This window comes from Oryx dammah, unplaced genomic scaffold (assembly GCF_014754425.2).
Source record: "Oryx dammah isolate SB20612 unplaced genomic scaffold, SCBI_Odam_1.1 HiC_scaffold_18, whole genome shotgun sequence".
NCBI lineage: Eukaryota > Metazoa > Chordata > Mammalia > Artiodactyla > Bovidae > Oryx > Oryx dammah.
This window is the reverse complement of record NW_024070202.1, coordinates 102,424,206-102,444,994: the sequence shown is the minus strand read 5'-3', so window position 1 is coordinate 102,444,994 and position 20,789 is coordinate 102,424,206. Positions and strand designations below refer to the sequence as shown.

Genomic DNA, 20,789 nt, shown 5'->3' with positions numbered 1-20,789 from the left:
AAAATTGGTTCTCTGGTCTCTCCTCTCTTGGGGTTCACCCTCTCTTCAGTTTTGAGTCCTCCTACTTTCTGCCTGCCTCCCTTCTCTTATAAAAACAGCAAGCATCACCCAGGATTGGTTTTACTTGGCACTTGCATTTTAAGTTTTATCAGAATAGGTTAAATCCTTGAAGCCTGGTTTGTAAGCTGCAAGGTGCTAAAAATAAACACAAGTTGTTATTTTTGTAGACTGGAAGGCTTTATCTTTGGTCCTAGGAGTTTCACGAGTAGCAGGCAGGCAGAGGGGGAGTATAGATGGGTGTGATTTTTAAGGTCTGTTTTACTTTTCTTTCCTTTGAATATCATTGCTCCTACCGTCTTGTCTGTTCCCTTTACAGCCCCCATCTGATGCATCAGCAAATCCTATCTGCCCAGTTTTGTTCCTCACAGACAAAGGGAGAATAGCGTACTTAACCTTTCAAAACTGAGTAATCCAGTCTCTGCGTGCGTGCTCAGTCGTGTACAGCTCCTTTGCGACCCTGTGGCCTCCAGCCTGTCAGGCTCCTCTGTCCATGGGCTTTTCCAGGCAGGAATACTGGAGTGGGTTGCCATTTCTTCCTCCTGGGGATCTTTGCAAACCAGGGGTCGAACCCGCATCTCTTGTGTCTCCTGCATTGGCAGGCAGATTCTTTACCACTTAGCTATCTGGGAAATGGTCTCTTGTCTGCATTCAATTTTGTCATCTGCCCACTAGTTGGAAAAATGTGAGGGTGAAAGGCAAGGTGGGATGCTGAAAATGATACATTTTTTCCTAGTAACATTTAGATTTTTAAAATGTTTTAGTCTTTTTCTTATAAAATAATAATACATCATTGACACAATGGACATGAATTTGAGCAAACTCCGGGAGATAGTAAAGGACAGGGAAGCCTGGTGTGCTGCAGTCCATTGGATTGCAAAGAGTAGGATGTGACTTAGTGACTGAACAACAGCAACAATATATATGATTAAAACTCCATATAATGCAAAAATTATTTTAAAAAATGAGTTGGCTTTCTTGCCTTTCCTGTTCCTACAATCTGATTCCCCAGAGATAATCTCTTTAATAGAACATTTCTATTAATAGCACATATATATTAATGAAGGGTTTGATTTTTATATAATGTAAATTTCTACAGCTGCATTTATTAACTGTGTTACACATCTATTTGTGAATCAGATCGCAAAATATTTGAGCATCAGCTGAGGGGACTTTCTAAAAGTGTTTGTAAATATTTTATAATAAATGAACATTACACAGTGGTTAAAAGCTGGTGATTTAGGATCAGACAGCCTGTGTTTAAATCTTGGCTTTTCTGTTTACTTGCTATGTGATTTTGAGCAAATTATTATCTCTGTGTCTCTGTTTCCTCGTCTGTAAAATGGGTGTAATAATAGTCCTCATTGAGTTGCTCAGAAGAGTAAATGGATTTTATAGGTAAAACACCCAGAAGAGTCTGGTGCATATGGAATAAATGCCCCATTTGCTATTATATTATTTCTCCCTGAGTGTGTAAATAACAGTCTCCCTGAGATTTTGTAATTGTACTTATCTGTAAAATGGAAATACTTATAACTATCTCATAGGGTTTTTATTAGAATTAAATGAGATAAATACACTTAAAGGGCTTAGTATGTGCCTGGTACTTACCCGTGAATGTTTTTAGCTTTTCCTGGCTGGGTCTAAAGTGTACAGGTAACCCTGCCCTCACCGTGTTGAGTGATCCTGTGGGTATTGGCCAACCAGGCAGGCAAAGCAGAGGGTGCAGGACAAGCCTGGTGCAGCTCCGATGCCAAAGTGGTTGATCAGGGTAGTGGAGGTGCTTCCCTGAGTGACTTTCTCAGAGCAAACATAGCTCTAGTGCCTGACTCTGATAGAACTTCTAGACTCTGGTCTCATGTATTTCTTTCTTTAATTTTGTGGAAAATTACTTTACGATCTCGTGTTGGTTTCTGCCATGCAACAGTGCAAATCAGCCATAATCGTACATACACTGCCTCCCTCCCCTTCCCCATCCCGCCCCTCTAGGTCATCACAGCGCCAGGCTGGGCTTCCTGTTCCACAGCAGCTTCTCAGCAGCTATCTGTTTTGCACATGGTAGGGTGTGCATGTCAGTGCTGGGCTTCCCGGGTTCCACAGCAGCTTCTCAGCAGCTATCATCTGTTTTGCACATGGTGGGGTGTGCATGTCGGTGCTGCTTTCTCCCTTTGGTCTCATGTGCTTCTTGTCTTGTTTCCCTTCCAGATTTGGAACTTGGCTTCAAACAAGCTAACGTTTTTGAACTCCTATAAGATGAAGATGTCAGTTATCCTGGGAATTGTCCAGATGGTTTTTGGTGTCATTCTCAGCCTTTTCAATTACAGGTAGGTTTTGTGACGAACTTGTGCCTGTTGGTCTGGCCACGTCGGTGACGAGTGGTAACAGAGCCACCAGTGCGTCCTGTGAGCATCTGTAAGTTTCCTTCCTAAGGCGTGTGAGGTGTTAGAGGCTCAGTCGTGTCCAGCTCTTTGCGACCTTATGGCCCGTAGCCCACTAAGCTTCTCTGTCCATGGGATTTCCCAGACAAGAATACTGGAGTGGGCTGCCATTTCCTCCTCCAGGGGATCTTCCTGACCTAGGGATCGAACCTGGGTCTCCTGCATTGCAGGCAGATTCTTTACCATTCTGGGTCTCTTGGCGTGAGCTTGGACAAGCTGATTTGCCAGAAATGATACCTCTGTTTCTCCTGAGCTGAGTGCGCCTTTCACCTCAGAAACGTTGGAGAGTTCAGGAAGAGACTGCAAGCCCACAGTGCTGTTGCTGTTGCTGTTGCTGTTGCTGTGTAGCCTCATGGTTGTATCTGACTCCTCACAACCCCATGGGCTGCAGCCACAGTGTTCTGTCTCCTCCCAACCCACCAGGCCTCAGTTGCTGCTCTGTCTGGGTTTAGCCCCATTGCATATGGGCCAGAGTGCCCTCAGATTCTGAATTCCACGTGGTATTCATTTCTTCATACTGGCAGTGGCCTCTCTTTCACTTCTTTGGTGGTTAATTTCTCCATCTATCCTTTCTGTTATGCTGTATCTCTACCAAAGCTTGTCAAACTTGTATATTTGTGCTAAAGTTGTAAATTCTTGAAAACAGCCTATTTAGAGACCCTTTATGGACATGGCCGCTTGTAGATATCACCAAAACCCACCTGCCAGGAGTGCAGTACCGTACTGCAGAAATGATGCAAGGTTTAGAATCAGAGATTTGACACCCAGCACGGCCACCCACTCCAGTATTGTGGCCTGGAGAATCCCATGGACAGAGGAGCCTGGCAGGCCACATTCTTAGGCCGCAAAGAGTTGGACATGACTGAAGCGACTGAGCACAGCACGCACACAGCTCAGGTAGCTGTGTGATCATACGTATGCTGCTGAACGTGTCTGTGATCCACCAAAACCCACCTGCCAGGGGGGCAGTACCATACTGCAGAAATGATGCAAGGTTTAGAATCAGAGATTTGACACACTTGTAGCTGCGTGATCATAGATGTGTTGCTGAACGTGTCTGTGATCATTTTCTTCCACAGAGTGGGAATAGAGGAGTCAGAATGCGTCAGTTATTGTGTAGAAACAAGCAACTCTCAAATCTCAGTGTCTCAAGGCCATGATACATGTCATGGTGGACCACTGGGGGTGCTGCTCATCTTATCCTCACACTAGGACCAGGGCTGATGGGCGGCCGCCACCTAGAAGTTGCGAGTTGCTGTGGCAGGAGAGAGCAGTCAGTTACACACTGATTCTTAAGCTGCCACCCAGAGTGATACATGCCACCTCTGTTCCCATTTCACTGGCCAGAACCAGTCTTGTGGTGCCCCATGTCTATTGGAAAACCAATGGACATATGATTCTACTTGAAAAATAAGAACGATTTAGTGAGTAAGTGAATGACAACGCCTTGGTACTACTGCCTGTTTGAAAGTGCTGTGAGAGTTACATGAGAGGTAAAACTAGGATAAAACCAGAAAGGACTTTCCGGGTGGACTGTGCTTAGCATCGTGTGTCAGGCCAGCCTCAACGATCTCTCTCAAGCCTGCTTTATTACAGGATCTCCATTTTCCCTGCCACAGCTCTTATAATTAACAGGCTCCTTCTGACGTTTTACCTGGGGATCCCCCAGCTTAGTCTCGTGGGACTTTCTCTGTGTCTTAGAGCAGGAGTTGACAAACCTTCTGTGTGAAGGGCCAGGTAGTAACTATGCTGGGCTTTGCAGGGCAGGTGGTCTCTGTCACTGCTACTCAATTCCAGTGTTGTAGCGTGAATGAACACTGCCACAGACAGTGCGTAAACAAATGAGTGTGACTGTGTTCCAGTCAAATTAAAACTGAAGTTTGGATTTCCTACAGTTTTCTTGGGTCATAAAATATTGTTCTTTTGATTTTCCCCAAACCGTTAAAAAAATGTAAAACCCAGGCTGTACAAAACTAGGTAATGGGCTCAGTTTGGCTCATGGGCTGTTGTTGGCCAACACCTGTTTCAGAGCATCCTTTTGAGAATAGCTGTCAAGCCTTGCATCTGTATCCTTATGCCCTTGACTGTGTAGGTATGAATTGGGTCTGCACAGGAAGCTGTGCCCGGGTCACCAGCTGTCTGTGTGAGCCTGTCCTTTGCCTCATGACTTTACCTTCTAGACTGTGGCTCTCTCTGAACTGTTTGTGCAAAAGCACCTTTCTTTCTCATTTTTCCATCCATGCGTGATTACTACTTACCTGGAGAGAGGATGCAGGATTCAAAAAACAAAAAAATGAACACTTGGCTCTTTGGAGAGAATGGTGAGTGATTGGCATTCCTTCAGTGTTCTCTCTTGTATGTGTGTTTTCCACCCCTAGGTTCTTCAGAAACACTCTGAACATCATTCTGCAGTTCATCCCTGAGATGATTTTTATCCTGAGTCTTTTTGGATACCTGGTCTTCATGATCATCTTCAAATGGTGCTCCTTCAGTGTCTCTGTGTCCCGGCGAGCCCCAAGCATCCTTATCCACTTCATCAACATGTTCCTATTTAACTACAAGGACTCTTCGAATGTACCTCTGTACCAATATCAGGTACTTCTGGGCTTTCTTTTTCTTTTATGCATTTTGATTATGTCAAATCTCTCCTGCTCTTAGGTTTTGCAGAGAGTAATTATCTGTAAGACTGAGCCATCTCAGCACCCAACGTGTTCGGTTCTTCAGATTTCAGAAGGCCCGGAATGAATAACTTCTCCACATTTGAGGCAGCTCCAGTGGTTTCTGTTTGGGTAATGCACCTGAGGGGTTATAGCCATGGGGTTGAAAACTGGCTTGTACATTGTCTGCGAAGAAAGAGAAAAATAATCCTTCAAATTGATTGGCTTGAAACTGTAAGTGCTCTAAATAGTATCTTAAAATGGAATAATCTTTTATTATAAAAGTAAACTCTAGTTGTTGTTTAGTTGCTAAGTCGTGTTCAGTTCTTTAAGACCCCATGGACCATAGCATGCCAAGCTCCTCTGTCCGTGGGATTTCCCTGGTGGGCCAAAGGATGGGTCTTTGTACTCCTGGTGCAGGAGGGCTCAGGTTCGATCCCTGGGTCAGGGAGCTGGATCCCATATGCCACAGTCAAATAAATAAATATTTGGTGGGCTTCTCAGGTAGTTCAGTGGTACAAAATCCTCCTGCCAGTGCAGGAGACATGCGTTTGATCCCTGGGCTGGGAAGATTCCCTGGAGGAGGAAATGGCAACCCACTCTGGTATTCTTGCCTGGAGAATCCCATGGACAGAGGAGCCTGGCGGGCTATAGTCCATGGGGTTGCGAAGAGTTGGATATGACTGAGTGAGTGAGCATGCATGCTCCCAACACTGCACTGGCTGCTTTGTGCTGTGTTTCAGTATCAAAGAGAAGAGCAACATCTCAGGAGACACATCTGGTTGCTTTAGACATTGTGAAGGGGAAAAGCATGATATAATATCAGGCAGAAGGCAATGAGGTAGCTTCGAGGGCAGGGGCCTGGGACTGGCGAGTGCCTTGCATGTGGTTCCCACCCCACCTCCCATCCTCCTTGTAAGTAATTAAGGGTGGAGGAGGGTAGGAGACGGAGCAAGTAAGATGTTATCACTGTTAGTGGGGGTAAATCACTGTTATTGGGGTAAATCTTACTACAGTTGTGGTGATGATAAATCGTCTCACTGGGAACATGCCAGAGAGTTAGAGAAATGTGAGGGCTCAAGAAACATTTTCCCTTTTACTCTGAACACAGTGGCTCTGAAAAAAGCCTCCCCCGGCATCCTGGTCCTTTAGACCACAGGAGCCATGGGTCACTCCTCAAACCTGGTGACTCAGGAGGGTAAGAAGAAGCAGTGGGGTCGAGGATGTGAAAGGAAATACCTAACAGGATGATAAACTGGGATGACTCCTGGGTTTCAACGAGGCACAAAGACCATGGACGTCTCATTCCAAAATGAAGTGAATTGTGGCACACACACACAGAGTGAAAGAGTTCAGTCCAGATGTCCCTGAACCCATTAGATAACTCACCCACAATGAGACTGTGCAAGTCAAGTGGCCATCGTGAGTACTTTTTTTGGATGTGAGAGCAGCAGGGCTCAGTAATACTGGAAATATAAGATTACTGATGGAGGGACTTTGCTGGTGGTCTAGTGGCTAAGATGCCATGCTCCTAATGCAAGGCCTAGGTTTGATTGCTGGTGAGGGAACTAGATCCCACATACCACAATTAAATAAAGTAATATTCAGTCAAGTAAATAAATACATATTTTTTTTTAAAAAAAGCAGGATTACTGATGGAGATAATGTCTGTGACTTAAAGTGATGAAAGGACTTTTGGTCACTCCAGAATGACTGGTAAAGTGCCAGGCCTGATCTTTTTCCAGGACCAGTGCTAACTGTCCGCACAGAACAGAGTCAAGGAGACATGAGACAAATAAAGTGCCCTTATGATGTGGCTCGTGAACACTCCTGTCCAGTGACTGGCTCCATAAGGTGTGGGTGTACAATCAGGGGCTTCATGGAAAGTAAGGAATAAAGAGAGGAAGTCCCCTGTGCCTGCCATGAGTGGACTGACAGGTGTCTCTCTGCAGTGGGAATAGCCCACATGGGAAGGCAAATGGATTTACTGAAATGCTTCTGATCTCTCCAAATGAAATGCGTTTGATCGTGTGTATTGATCATGTGTAGTTGATCCATATTGATCATTTGTATCACCTAAAGTATGCTGTGCAGTCACCTTGAAGCGCTAAGACCTTCCCACTTCGGTCTTACAGCAAGAAGTCCAGAGTTTCTTTGTTATTATGGCTTTGATCTCTGTGCCATGGATGCTTCTGATTAAGCCGTTTATCCTTAGAGCCAACCATCGGAAATCCCAGGTAAGCACCATCCCCTTCAGTTCCCTCACTGTGGTTAGGAGTGTGGGTCCCCTGGAAATATAAGTCAGGGGTTTATAGAGAATGCTGGGTGTACCAGGGCCTGAAGAGCCTGCTGAGGTGAGGGTGGAGAGGTGAGGAACTGGCCCACCCCAGGTATGCTTCCTCTACAGAGCTCAGCTTTTCTTTGGGGTCATCTCGTTTCCAGCATAATTGTTCAGTCGCTAAGTACTGTCTGACTTTGTCATCCCGTGGACTGCAGCTTGCCAGGCCTCTCTGTCTCTCACCATCTCCCAGAGTTTGCTCACACTCATGTCCATTGAGTTGGTGATGCCATCCACCATCTCATCCTCTGCCAGCCTCTTCTCTTTCTGCCTTCAGTCTTTCCCAGCATCAGGGTCTTTTCCAGTGAGTTGGCTCTTCACATCACACAGTCAAATTATTGAAAGTTTCAGCATCAGTCCTTCTAATGAATATGCAGTGTTGATTTCCCTTAGGATTGTCTGGTTTGATCCCCATACTGTCCCTGAACTCTCAAGAGTCTTCTCCAGCACCATAGTTTGAAAGCATCAATTCTTAGGCACTCTGCCTTCCTTATGGTCCAGCCTAATGGTCCCATTTAAGCTTATGTGTTGCAAACTGTGCTTGGGGTGTGTGTACTGAGTCTAGGGTTGGTTAATGATCTCTAGGTGTCTGAACGTGGTTTTCTTTTTAGTTAAAAATAAGTCTTATACTACAGGTTTAGTGTGTACTGGACATTGTTTTTCATAAAGCTGTGGGCTTTTACTATGTTACGTTGGGCTTCCCAGGTGGTGCTAGTGGTAAAGAATCCACCTGTCAGTGCAGGAAACGTAATGTGACAGGGGTTCGATCTCTGGGTTGGGAAGATCCCATGGAGGAGGGCATGGCAATCTCCTCCAGTATTCTTGCCTGGAGAATGCCACGGACAGAGGAGCCTGGTGAGCTGCAGTTGATACTGTCGCAAAAGTCGGACACAACTGAATCGACTTAGTATGCACGCGCTCTATCATGCTACAGACTGTGTGAGGAAACTAGAGGAGTAAACAAATTCAAATAAATCCGTTCTTGTTTATTTGTGATTTTTCACTCTATTTTCAAACACCAGTTTCAGCCCACTTCTTCCTTTTGTCTAAATTTCTCCCAAGCCTCAGGTTTACTCAGGGGTTGATAAAGAATTTACTGTCCACCTAAATCAAGTAGGAATAAGGAAGATCAACTGTCCAGGGAGCTTTCGAGTCTAGAAATGACACACAGGTGCTGTTTGAAATGATCAGTCTCTGCTTCCCTCTGTTAGTGCAAAAGATTAAATGGGCTGTTCTGAGATCACATGTATTTTAAGTGGTTGTGAATATATTTGGATAAACCTTTTCTTTCTAAACTGTGACCTGGCTGACATTTGAGTCAGGGATCTAGATCAGATGAGGCTGAAGTTCAGGAGGTTCGTCCCTCGGTGGCGCCGTCTTTCTAAATCACCTGCCCCTCCCACTCTTTCCTGCCAGGCTTGACTAGATCTAAAGCCTGTCTGAAATATAATTTATGTGGGATATACACACATAGGAAGGCAAAGCAAAGAATACTTGTTTATTGTTTGGTTAACTGGTGAGAGACCAAGATGGTGAAGGACAGCTGAAGTGGACCATTGTCCAAATAGGTGATGGGTGTTTGAAAGGAAGGTGGCAAATATCTTTTCTGCAGACATAGATGCAGCTGTTTTTCCTAGAAGCTCCACCTGCTTGTAATCTGAGGGCTGGGTTCCTGCTGGCTGTCCAGAGTCCCGGGACTCTCAAAGCATAGCTTGTCTTATTCTTTGCTCAGCAAAACTATTTAAATAGTGGTGGAACTCAAAGTGATGGATTTCTCCCTTCTCCCCATGGATGCTGTGTACAACGGAGAAGGAAGTAACGGTATTTCTGTGGTCTGCCATGTTGGATGGTACCTCCTAGACTGGCTCAGGGGAACAGGAGCTCCCAAAGACTGCTTGGAGATTTGTCTCCTTGGCCCTTGGAGTGTAGGGCTATTGGTTGATTCCTTAGGCTGCTGGATGGTCCTTTCTCATGTTCGAAACATTTCCTCCCACTTCCATTCACGAGATGATTCCATAATGGAATTATTTGGCCTCTTTCCAGTTCCCTCTATGAAACCTTAAGGAGGTCCAATACATAGAGATTGTAAACAGGTTTGTTTTGATGGGCCTCAGGGGATGTGAACAGAGGTCCTATTTCCTCAGGCTCCTCTGTAATACTATAATGTTGGGTCCCTGCAGAAAGCAAGGAAGAAAATATGGCAGAAAGTGAAGAACTAAAGAGCCTCTTGAAAGTGAAAGAGGAGAGTGAAAAAGTTGGTTTAAAACTCAACATTCAGAAAACTGAGATCATGACATCTGGTCCCATCACTTCATGACAAATAGATGGGGAAACAGCGGAAACAGTGACAGACTTTATTTTTTTGGGCTCCAAAATCTCTGCAGATGGTGACTGCAGCCATGAAATTAAAAACGTTTGTTCCTTGGAAGAAAAGTTATATGCTGTCTAGGACCAACCTAGACAGCATATTAAAAAGCAGAGACATTACTTTGCCAACAAACATCCATCTAGTCAAAGCTATGGTTTTTTCCAGTAGTCATGTTTGGATATGAGAGTTGGGCTATAAGAAAGTTGAGCACCAAAGAATTGATGCTTTTGAACTGTGGTGTTGGAGAAGACTCTTGAGAGTCCCTTGGACTGGAAGGAGATCCAACCAGTGCATCCTAAGGGAAATCAGTCCTGAATATTCATTGGAAGGACTGATGCTGAAGCTGAAACTCCAATACTTTGGCCACCTGATGTGAAGAACTGACTCATTGGAAAAGACCCTGATGCTGGGAGAGATTGAAGGCAGGAGCAGAAGAGGGTGACAGAGGATGAGATGGCTGGATGGCATCACTGACTCAATGGACATGAGTTTGAATAAACTCTGGGAATTGGTGATAGACAGGGAGGCCTGATGTGCTGCAGTCCACGGGGTTGCAAAGAGTCGGACACGACTGAGTGACGGAACTGACTACACACATACAAGTACACACCTGATAAGGGCGCATATTAGTGACATATCACAACATGAACACACTTGTGTGACCAGCACTCAGATGGAGACTCAGAGCATCATCAGGCCCCGAAGTCCCTTTGTGCCTGTTTCCTGTCACTCTTGGCCCAAGGTTGACCATTATCCTGATTTCTAACACTGTAGGTTAGTTTTCCCTGTTCTTGAACTTCATGTAAATGGAATCATGCACTGTGCCTTCTTTTGGATCTGGCTTCCTTCCTTCGATATTATATTTGAGAGATTGTATGTATATGATTGGCATATATTCTTCCCTTGCATGGATGTACCACAATTTAGTTATCTATTCATGTATTGATAGTTGTTTTTCAGTTGCTCAGTCATGTCCGACTCTTTGCCACCCCATGGGCTGAAGCCTGCTAGGCTTCCCTGTCCTTCACTGTCTTCCAGAGCTTGCTCAAACTCATGTCCATTGAGTTGGTGATACTATCCAGCCATCTCATCCTCTGTCACCCTCTTCTCCCATCTTCAATCTTTCCCAGCATCAGGGTCTTTTCCAATGAGGCAGCTCACATCAGGTGGCCAAAGTATTGGAGCTTCCGCTTCAACATCAGTCTTTCCAATGAATATTCAGGGCTGATTTCCTTTAGGATTGACTGGTTTGATCTCCTTGCTGTTCAAGGAACTCTCAAGAGTCTTCTCCAGCACCACAATTTGAAAACATCGAAGTATTGATAGTTATTCGGCTTTTTTCCAGTGTTAGTAAGTATAGATAGTGCTGCTGTGTACAACCTGTGTCTGTCTTTTTGCATGTATTTTATATGTTTTTAGAAAGTTGCAAGTAGCTAATTTCAAGTTGATTGCTATTTTATTTCAGACAGCATCCAGCTCAGACTTTGTGAGATGTTTATTAGGGGGGTAGAAAAGTGTATTTTGAATAGGAAAAAGAGTCAGTGAGATTTTCCAAGTCCCCCGGATCACTCTTCTACACAATTGTTTTTGCTTACTTGAACCAATTTCAGGATATGTCCAGAGAAGCCTAGCATTTAGGGGATGGAAATGGAAAAACTGTCTTCCACTTCTTTGATATTTTCTTCTTTAAGTAGACAGGGAGAGAAAATAGGATTTCAAGAAGACTAAGTAATGTTAACTTGAGACCCTTTCCTCACCATGGGGCAAGGAACCACAGGCCAAGGCAAAAGGCTGACCCAGAGCCCCCTCTTGATACCCAGCACCCTGGAATTCCTGTCCAGAGGGACTCAAGCCCACTTCTGTGTCATACAAAGGGCCAACCCGTCCCTGGGTACTGCTGACCCTGGTGTAGTCAAGGGGCAGCAGTTTGTGGGGGAGTGTGGGTGGGACGTAGACATCTTGGGTGGGAATGCCCACACATGTGCCCACAAGGCCATGGTCCCTGTGCTGTGAGGTGAAATGAGAGGTGAGAAGGGAAGGGTGACATGCCAGGTGTGGGGCCAGCTCTCCTGTGTGCCCCTGTCCTGGCGTGGGGTGTTGAATTTGCACCTGGCTTTCCAAGCTCTTGTGAGAATTTATTTGCCAAGACAGAGGCCAGAATATACTTTGTTTGGGACTTTGTTGGCTTGATTTATACCTTTAAAATATTTAAACATGTGGCACGTGGACTTTCATTTGTACCTTTGCCCAAAGGTCTGCAAATATTAGGACCAGATGTGCTGAAGAAAGAACACTAAAGACATTTTCATGCCTAATTTGCAATACCCTACCTGTGAAATCATTCTAGGAACAACTTTGGCCTTGGGACATTAAGTTTCAGGGTGACTTGAGTTAACTATTCTTTTCTGACTCAAGGATAAAAATCAGGCCAAATTGAACGGCAACTAGACCTAGATTTTTTTCCCCCTTGAATTCTTTTCTTAGCTATTTAAAAAGAATTATTAAAAGTTTTTATTTTTATTTATTTTGGGCTGTACTGGGTGCTCAGTGCTGCGTGGGCTTTACTCTAGTTGAAAGCGGGGGCTACTCTGTAGCTGCAGTGCTCGGGCTTCTCGTTGCGGGGGCTTCTCTTGTGGAGGCCGGGCTCCAGGACGCGGGATTCAGTGGTCACAGCTCAGGATCTCAGGTGTAGCTCCCGGGCTCTAGAGCACAGGCTCAGTAGTTGCAGCACATGCGCTTAGTTGCTCCCCGGCAGGATCTTCCCAAATCAGGGATCGAACCCATATTTCCTGCATTGGCAGATGGATTCTTTACCACTGAGTAGCCAGGGAAGCCTCTTAGCTCTTTTTATAAAGTAATGCTTTTATTTTAAAAAGTGTTATGTAAGAAATGAATCGCCAGTCTATGTTCGATACAGGATACGGGATGCTTGGGGCTGGTGCACGGGGATGATCCAGAGAGATAATATGGGGTGGGAGGTGGGAGGGGGGTTCAGGATGGGGAACTCATGTCCATCCGGGGCTGATTCATGTCAATGGATGGCAAAACCAAAATAGTATTGTAAAGCAAAATAAAGTAAAAATTAAAAAAATTATAAAAATAAAAAGTGTGTTTGTGCTGGAAAAGTCTTTGTCTAGTCCACTTGGGCTGTGTAAAAAGGTACCACATCCTGGGTGGCTAAAACAATAGATATCTATTGCTCACAGTTCTGAAGGCTGTATGTCCATGACCAGGGTGTCAGTATCATCACCTTCTTGTGAGACCACTTTCCTGGTTCACTGCTGGCATTGTCTCTGTGTGTCCTTACCAGATGGAGCTAGGGGACTCTCTGAAGCCTCCTTTATACAGGCACTAATTCCATTCACAGGGGTTCCACCCTCATGACCTAAGTGCCTTCCAAAAGTTCCATTTTCTAATACTTTCATCTTTGGGGGTTAGGATTTTAACATGAACTTTGTGGAGGTCACAAGCATTCAGACAGTAGCACTCATTAATCCCTCCTGGTTAGATTTGCTTGTAGAAATCTGGATGTTTGGGTCACAAGACAGTTGGTTTATTGTAAAGAGCATGATTAATCTGGCACCTTCTGGAACACCATGGAGAAAAGTACATGCCCAGGATCAGACTGCCTACTGATGCTACTCTGTCACTAACTAGCCTTAACTAGCTGTGCAATCCTGTGGGTTCATTTCTTAACCTTTCTGTACCTTAGTTTACTTTTCTGTACAATGGGGGGATAATTGTGTTTACATAAAAAACATTGTTACAAAGGGTAAATGAGATAATCGAGAATTTAGAACAGTATCTGGAACATAGCTAATAGTTAATGAGAGCCTTTATTTTATAGAGGATTTTTGTAATCCTAAAAGTGAACCTGCCATTTCATGTTCTTGTTTTCTGACAGCTGCAGGCCTCCAGAATCCCAGAAGACCCCACTGAGAACACTGAGGGTGACAGCTCTGGCCACAGCGCTTCTGCAGGTGCCCATGGGGCTCAGGATGACCACGATCAAGAGGTAGTTAAGGGAGCTCCCTGGTGGCCTAGTGGTTAAGGTTTGGTGCCGTCTCTTCCATGACCTGGGTTCGATCCCTTGTCAGGGAACTGAGAGCCCACAAGCTGCACAGTCAAAATATTAGGGGGGAAATGGCTTATTTAAAGAAGAGGTATTTGGGACTTGACACTCTATGAAGGCTTGCAGTTTGTACAGATTCTAGAGGTCAGTTCTAGCCAGGGAGGATGCTCATGAATTTAACAGCCAGTAGTGTGTGGGCACGGAGAAGGCAATGGCACCCCACTCCAGGACTCTTGCCTGGAGAATCCCAGGGACGGGGGAGCCTGGTGGGCTGCTGTCTCTGGGGTCTCACAGAGTCAGACATGACTGAAGTGACTTAGCAGCAGCAGCAGCAGCAGTGTGTGGGCATGACTGAAGTGACTTAGCAGTGTGTGGGCACCAGCCCATCAGGTTGGACTTAAGCAGGAGAGCTGGGAGGGTCTGGAGGACCCTGCTGGGGATGGCCTTGTCATCCCTAAGTCATGGGAAGTTGGGGAGATCCCAGGGAAGGGGGAGCACTTGGGTTTACAGCTACTTACCAACCAATCAGGGGGCATTTAAAAATTTTGCCCAGGTACTGCTCTGAGTATGAGATGCATATCAGCTTCAAATTTAGTAACACAGAAGCTCGTAAATGTTACCAAGGACCCCTTGGCTCAGAAATGTGCCTCTGGGAATCTGCTGGTTTATTTTCCCCATCAGTGCCCTCATTTATAATCACAGAGCCCAAATCTGGTCCCTTATCTTGAAGCAAGACGTGGGTTATTGCCAGTCCTCTGCCCCAACGGAAGCATGAGCAGCTGCCATTGCCTGCTCCTGCCTCAACCCTGGCTCTTTTTCGGCTTTGTTCACTTATCTTTGTGACATTGCCTCGCACATGAATTCCCAAATTGTGTTCTTCTCTCCTCCCTCCCTGTCCCTTTCTGTCCAAGGGCAGCCACTCCCCTCTTTGGGAATGTGCCATGTTTCCCCAGACAAGGCAGCTGACTTTTTATCCCATGACTGAAGTCACCCAGAGTCCTGAACCCCGGGCTGGGGGTTTTAACTGGAGCGTCTTCTAATTCTGGAGTGGAAAGAGGGTTCCTGTGAGGCCTCAGAGATGCTATAAGTAGCTCCATTTGTGGTATTAATTACTTTTTAAAAAAGTATTCATTTGTACCAATGGATAGTCAGAATTACTGAAAAACTGGATCATGGAAAGTTTTCCCAACAAGATTCCAGATATAGAGAATAACCCTTGTTAGTGGTGATTGGTATTAGTAGGTCCTTGAGACCTGCTGGAATGTTTTAGACTCCAACCCACACATCTTCTGACTCATCAAGCCCCAGCCTGTCTTGTACAACCTCCCTCATCCATCTTCCTCATTCACCTCAGCATATATCCAGTCAGTGTGCCCCTGCCAGCTCCTCCACCAACCTGCTGCCCTTGTGGGGGCAACCCCAGGCTCTGCTGGACGGCTCTTTCCCCCAGTACAGTCACACCTGGGTCTCCTAGGACAAAGCACATACAGGCTCGGCTTGACTCAGCCAGACCTCTCTGTGACTGAGGCTCATTCCTCACCAGACGTTCCTATCACTGTGACCCCTCCCCAGGTCTCCTCCCACTTTAGTCCTCAGCCACGTTTAGCCCAGCTCCAGGTCAACAGCACACATCTCCAGACTTCCAAGTCTACCCAACACTTCTGACATCAGTCACAAGTTGGGGGGTGGGAAGCCCTCAGATTCCCTCGGGCTGAGTCATTTGTAGACAGTTCACAGAACTCAGAAGAATGCTGTACTTTCAACTGCAGTATTATTTACAGCCAAAGTCTGCACATTAGTAATCCTCCTAAGAGGCACGTCAGCAGAATCCGACACTGGGAGGTTCTGAATGCAGAGCTCCTGTGTCCTTAGAGATGCACAGCTCTCCTGGCGTCGACACTGACATGCGGCTGTGTTATTGTGTTGCTTACTCAGGAAGCTCATGCAGCTTCTGTGTTTCATGTTTTATTGGGGTGTCATTATGTAGGCGTGACTGACCCAAGTGCAGTCCAGGTGGTTGCACTCAATCTCCAACTCCCTGCCTGGAGTTGGGTTTAGGTGGATAACATGTGGCTCAAAGTCTCAAGTTTCTAACCACATGGTAGGTCTTTCAGGCGAGGCCAGCGCCCACTTAAACTACCAAGTGCCTCTGTATAGATTAGCAAAGATGATGAAGTGTGGTCCCAGGGACCAGTGGAGCTTGAATATAGACTTATCTTTCACTTGGGAAATCTCAAGGGTTTCGAGACTGCCTCCGAGCAGCCAGGACTAAGCCAGACCTCTCTTTGGCTAAGGTTCATTCTTCACCAGACATTCCTGTTACTGTGACTCTCTCCACCTATTCCCCCTCATTCAACTAGAAATGTCTTCACAGCAGAGCCCAGGCCTTCTCCGTATATCATTTGTAGCATGTTCGCGTAGAAAGTACTTGATGGAGTAACATCAGAAATTTCTCTCTTTCAGTTCAACTTTGGAGACATCTTTGTGCATCAGGCCATCCACACAATCGAGTATTGCCTGGGCTGCATTTCCAACACAGCCTCCTACCTCCGGCTTTGGGCCCTCAGTCTGGCACACGCACGTGAGTGAGTGGGCCGCCTGGCAGGGTGACCATCACACGTCCCTTCGGAAGCAGATGCAATGTACTTGGAGGGGAAAGTGCCTTCTGGGTTGTTTCTGGTGTGCTTGCCAGAATCTTTCAAAGTGTTAATAGAAGTGACTTTTTTTCAGTAGGTCTGGCTCTGTATTGCTGAAATGGTTACTCTCTGTATCAGCTTCCTGTTGCTGCTGTAACAAATTATCACAAATGTAGCTGACGTGACTGAGCACAGCACACAGCAGCTTAGAACACTGTGAAATTGACTACCTTATAGTTCTGGAAGGCAGAAGGCTTAAAAACAAGGTGCTGGCAACTCTGTTTTTTCTGGAAGCTCTTGGGGAGAATCTATTTCCTTGCCTTTCCTAGTTTCTACAGGCCGCTTGTATTTATTGGTAAAGATTCAAGCCCCAAGAATGACTTAAATCTGGAATCTTGACTCATGGACTTAACTTGAAATTGCTCTTGATTTCTGCCTGTTTCTCCAGTCTTGACTCTTGGTGTTTCCCTCCATGCCCGCACTGGCTCTCTGTTACCCCCACCCCCTCCCCATTTCCTCTGCAGTGGCCACGAGGAACTGCCCTGAGGCTCCTGAAGATGCCACGCCACCTCGGCCCTCTGTGTGTTTGCCCTGCGGCTCCCTCACCTGTAATATTCTGCCCTTCTTTAACCCTCTTCCCAGCCTGATGTCTCATTCCTCCTTCAGAACTCAACATGGTTGGCACCTTTCCTGGTGGTCTTCCTCCCTGGCTCCCAGTCTGGAAGGTGCCCTTCCCTAGGTTCTGGAGGTGCTCTGACCTAGTACAGATTGTAACCCTGTCTTGTTAGCCTGTCTCCCTACTAGATTGTGAGCTCCTGAAAGCTAAGGACCCTGGCTTTTAACTCTGCATTCCCAGCCCTGGGCATCATGCCAAGAACAGAGAAGCCAGGCCAAAGTGTGTGCTAAATAAATAGAAACCAAAGCAGTGAAAATGAGCCTGGTTGTTGATTTACAGCAGAAAAGCAGGTCCTCAGAGTTAGTGTGGTCTTGACTGCTTTGGCTGCTTGTTTTCTTGTACAAACTCCTGTAATTATAGTATCTCCCTGGAAGGGGGAGTGAGAGGACTCTTTGGTGTCTCTTCTTATAAGGGGCACTAACACCATCATGAGGACCCTACCTTTGTGACCCCATCTAACCCTAATCAATTCTTTTTTTTTTTTTAAGTTTTTTTTTTTTAATGTTGACCATTTTTAAAGTCTTTATTGAATTTGTTACAATATTGCTTGTTTTATGTTTTGGTATTTTGGCCGCAAGGCATGTGGGATCTTAGTTCCTCAACCAGGGATCGAACCTTTGGCCCTGGTTTTGGGAGGCAAAGTCTTAACCACTGGACAACCAGAGAAGTCCCCCTATTCACTTCTTAAAGGCCCCATCTCCCAAGTACCATCCCTTGGGGGTTAGGGCTTTAATATATGAATTTGAATTCAGTACATATTAAATCGTATTACATGTATTCAGAGAAGGCGACGGCACCCCACTCCAGTACTCTTGCCTGGAAAATCCCATGGACGGAGGAGCCTGGTGGGCTGCAGGCCATGGGGTCTCGAAGAGTCAGACACGACTGAGCAACTTCACTTTCACTTTTCACTTTCCTGCATTGGAGAAGGAAATGGCAACCCACTCCAGTGTTCTTGCCTGGAGAATCCCAGGGACGGGGGAGCCTGGGGGGCTGCCATCTGTGAGGTCGCACAGAGTCAGACACGACCGAAGCGACTTAGCAGCAGCAGCATTCTTTTGTGTTTCGCTTCTTTGGCGTAAGATGTTCCTTTGTGTGGCTGCCAGTAGCTACAGTTTGCTCACTTCACTGGTGGATAATTTGCCATCACACACTTGTCCTCTTGATGGACACTCCTCCAAAGCTGCTGTAGATGACCACAGTCAGGCACCCTAGGCTACAGATGCCCACGCTCTCCACCTGGGAGCGGAGTTGCTGAATTGTAGGGTGTGCAGATCCAGGGTTACCACACGAGGGTAATCTGCATTTGCCATTAAACCACACGGCTGAGAGTGTTTCTCTTGTGTCTGGCAGAGCTGTCTGAAGTGCTCTGGACAATGGTGATGCACACTGGCCTTCACATGCGCGGCTGGGGAGGACTCGTTGGGGTCTTCATCATTTTTGCCGTGTTCGCTGTTCTGACGGTAGCCATCCTTCTGATCATGGAGGGCCTCTCCGCTTTCCTGCATGCCCTGCGGCTGCACTGGTATGAACTGCTTGTAGTGTAGACACTCTCTTGGGAAAGAGGGTGGATGGGAGGGAGAGCTAGCTGACTGGGTTCGAATCCTGACCTGTTGTGTGACATTAGCAACTCCTGTGCCTTTTTGGAACCTTAATTTAGTCCCTTCTTGGTGTAATATTAAATGATGTCTTATACACACACACACACAGTGACTGCTCTAGAAGATTTGTTAGTTCCCATTCACTCCTTTTAAATGTTCATTTGTTATTATAATTGGCTTCATAAGGGACACCCCAACTGTTGGTAAGATGATGGATTGGAAAGGCTCACAGAGGGAGATGCTGAGTGAATCTGGGCTCTCTGGCCCTTGTTGCTGAGTGTGGGAATTACACCAACAGAATAGGCAAATCGTTCTCGGAAAAGGGAAACTCAAGAGGGTACCCCCCAGGAAGAAGGCTCTCACTGGAGGCCCTTGACATTCATAGATGTGTCCAGAGACGACTGGCCATCACTGGACTGATGAATATGCGGACATTTGCTTAGGCTTCTGTTTCTCTCCTGGGTCAATTTTCAGCCAAGAATTTTGGGTGTGTCTTCTCTACTGAAGCATCGGGTTTCCCATACGTCCTGACCGGACTCTCCTTAGCTTCAATGATGCTTCCTCTCTCCGTCTGTGGCCATTGTTCATAAAGAAAAGGTTTTCCATCTCACCTGTTGATTTGAGAGAATCATAGCCTTCCCTGCCCGAGGCTATATCTACCCATGTCATTAAAGAAATGAACTCTGCAGCATAATAACACAGAAATGACCATTTGTGGTATCTGTTATGTAAGTTATAAAAGTATAAGTCAAGGCTCTGGTGGTTCTGCAGTTATGTCAGCCCTACAGTTTAAGATCAGGATGGAAGCGAACCACCTTGTAACACGTGGTGATACATTGTCTCATGACCATCTCTTCAGACAGTGCTGCCCAGAAAGGACTTCCCTGGTGGTTGGGGGTCTAGGGGAGGTTATGCTGTGGTCCCTGAGGTCACTAGTGAAAGCCTGGAGAAAATGGGAGGCAGAGAAAAAGGTGTCAGGGGGAGGCAAGAGAAGGGTTTGAAAATAAATCCTGAAACCCCAGGATTCCTATGGTGGCTGCCAGGGGTGCCTTCCTCACCTGGGGTTTGATTTTACACTCTTTCCACTTTTCCCTCCCGGCTGCCAGCCTCTCATTTCTGTGTTCAATTCCCCTTCTCCTTGCCCCCAACAACAGGGTGGAGTTCCAAAACAAGTTCTACACCGGGGCTGGTTACAAGTTCTCTCCATTCTCCTTCAAACAAATCCTGGATGGGACAGCTGAGGAGTAGCTGCACGTCTGGAGGCTGTGGCCGCCTCCTCCACTGGCCACCTCCTGTTCCAGTCTCTGTGCCAATGAAAGAAGTTTCGTCTTGTCTTTAAAGTCAGCCTGTGCAAGGCCATCAATGGAATGATTGTTCTCACTAACTGGAGGCAGGAAGCCCTGTATTATTTATCTGTAAGCCCTGGGATTTGATATGACTTCACCATGTCATAGAGAAAATACATGGGCAAGTCATTTCAACCTGGGGCCTATTGTCAAATACTAAAATGATTGCAATGAGGGGAGTGGGAGTGCCAAACTCATGTTCTCATGTAATTAAACTTTTAGGCCATTCACTCTTTCTTTAAGATTTTTGTTTAAAGAAAACTGTTCTGTAAAATTTAGCCCTGATAATGATAGGGCAAAGCTAAACAATAGAGTTATACAAACAAATCCTAGGGAAGGATTATGTTTTTTTAATTCTTCATTTCCTCCTTCCTCAAACACCTTCTTTTCCTTGTCTGGGGCTAAACTTAACAGGATTAGGAACTTTCTCATGAATTTTCACTCCAGATGAGGAAGAACAGATAATATTCTCTGCTGAGAGGGAGGGCTGGCCCCAGTGTGGCTCTTGGAATCATTAAATCCTGTGGAATGAAGCGTGACATGATTTTGTTTATTCTCAATGCACATTATGCTGGGGTAACTGGGGAAAGGGATCCATAG

At 45.9% G+C, this 20,789-nt stretch overlaps 1 protein-coding gene across 1 annotated transcript in view; it reads left to right on the top strand.

Annotated features, from left to right (window-relative positions):
* ATP6V0A4 (ATPase H+ transporting V0 subunit a4) overlaps positions 1–20,523 on the top strand; it is a 45,642-nt gene extending 25,119 nt beyond the window's left edge. Inside the window, exons 14-20 of the mRNA XM_040259964.1 lie at positions 2,263–2,381; positions 4,874–5,090; positions 7,288–7,389; positions 13,763–13,873; positions 16,394–16,511; positions 18,596–18,767; positions 19,998–20,523. Coding sequence (XP_040115898.1) covers positions 2,263–2,381; positions 4,874–5,090; positions 7,288–7,389; positions 13,763–13,873; positions 16,394–16,511; positions 18,596–18,767; positions 19,998–20,091 — 933 coding nt within the window. The 3' untranslated portion in view covers positions 20,092–20,523. The remainder of the gene's footprint in view (positions 1–2,262; positions 2,382–4,873; positions 5,091–7,287; positions 7,390–13,762; positions 13,874–16,393; positions 16,512–18,595; positions 18,768–19,997) is intronic.
* The last annotated feature ends 266 nt before the right edge of the window (positions 20,524–20,789 follow it).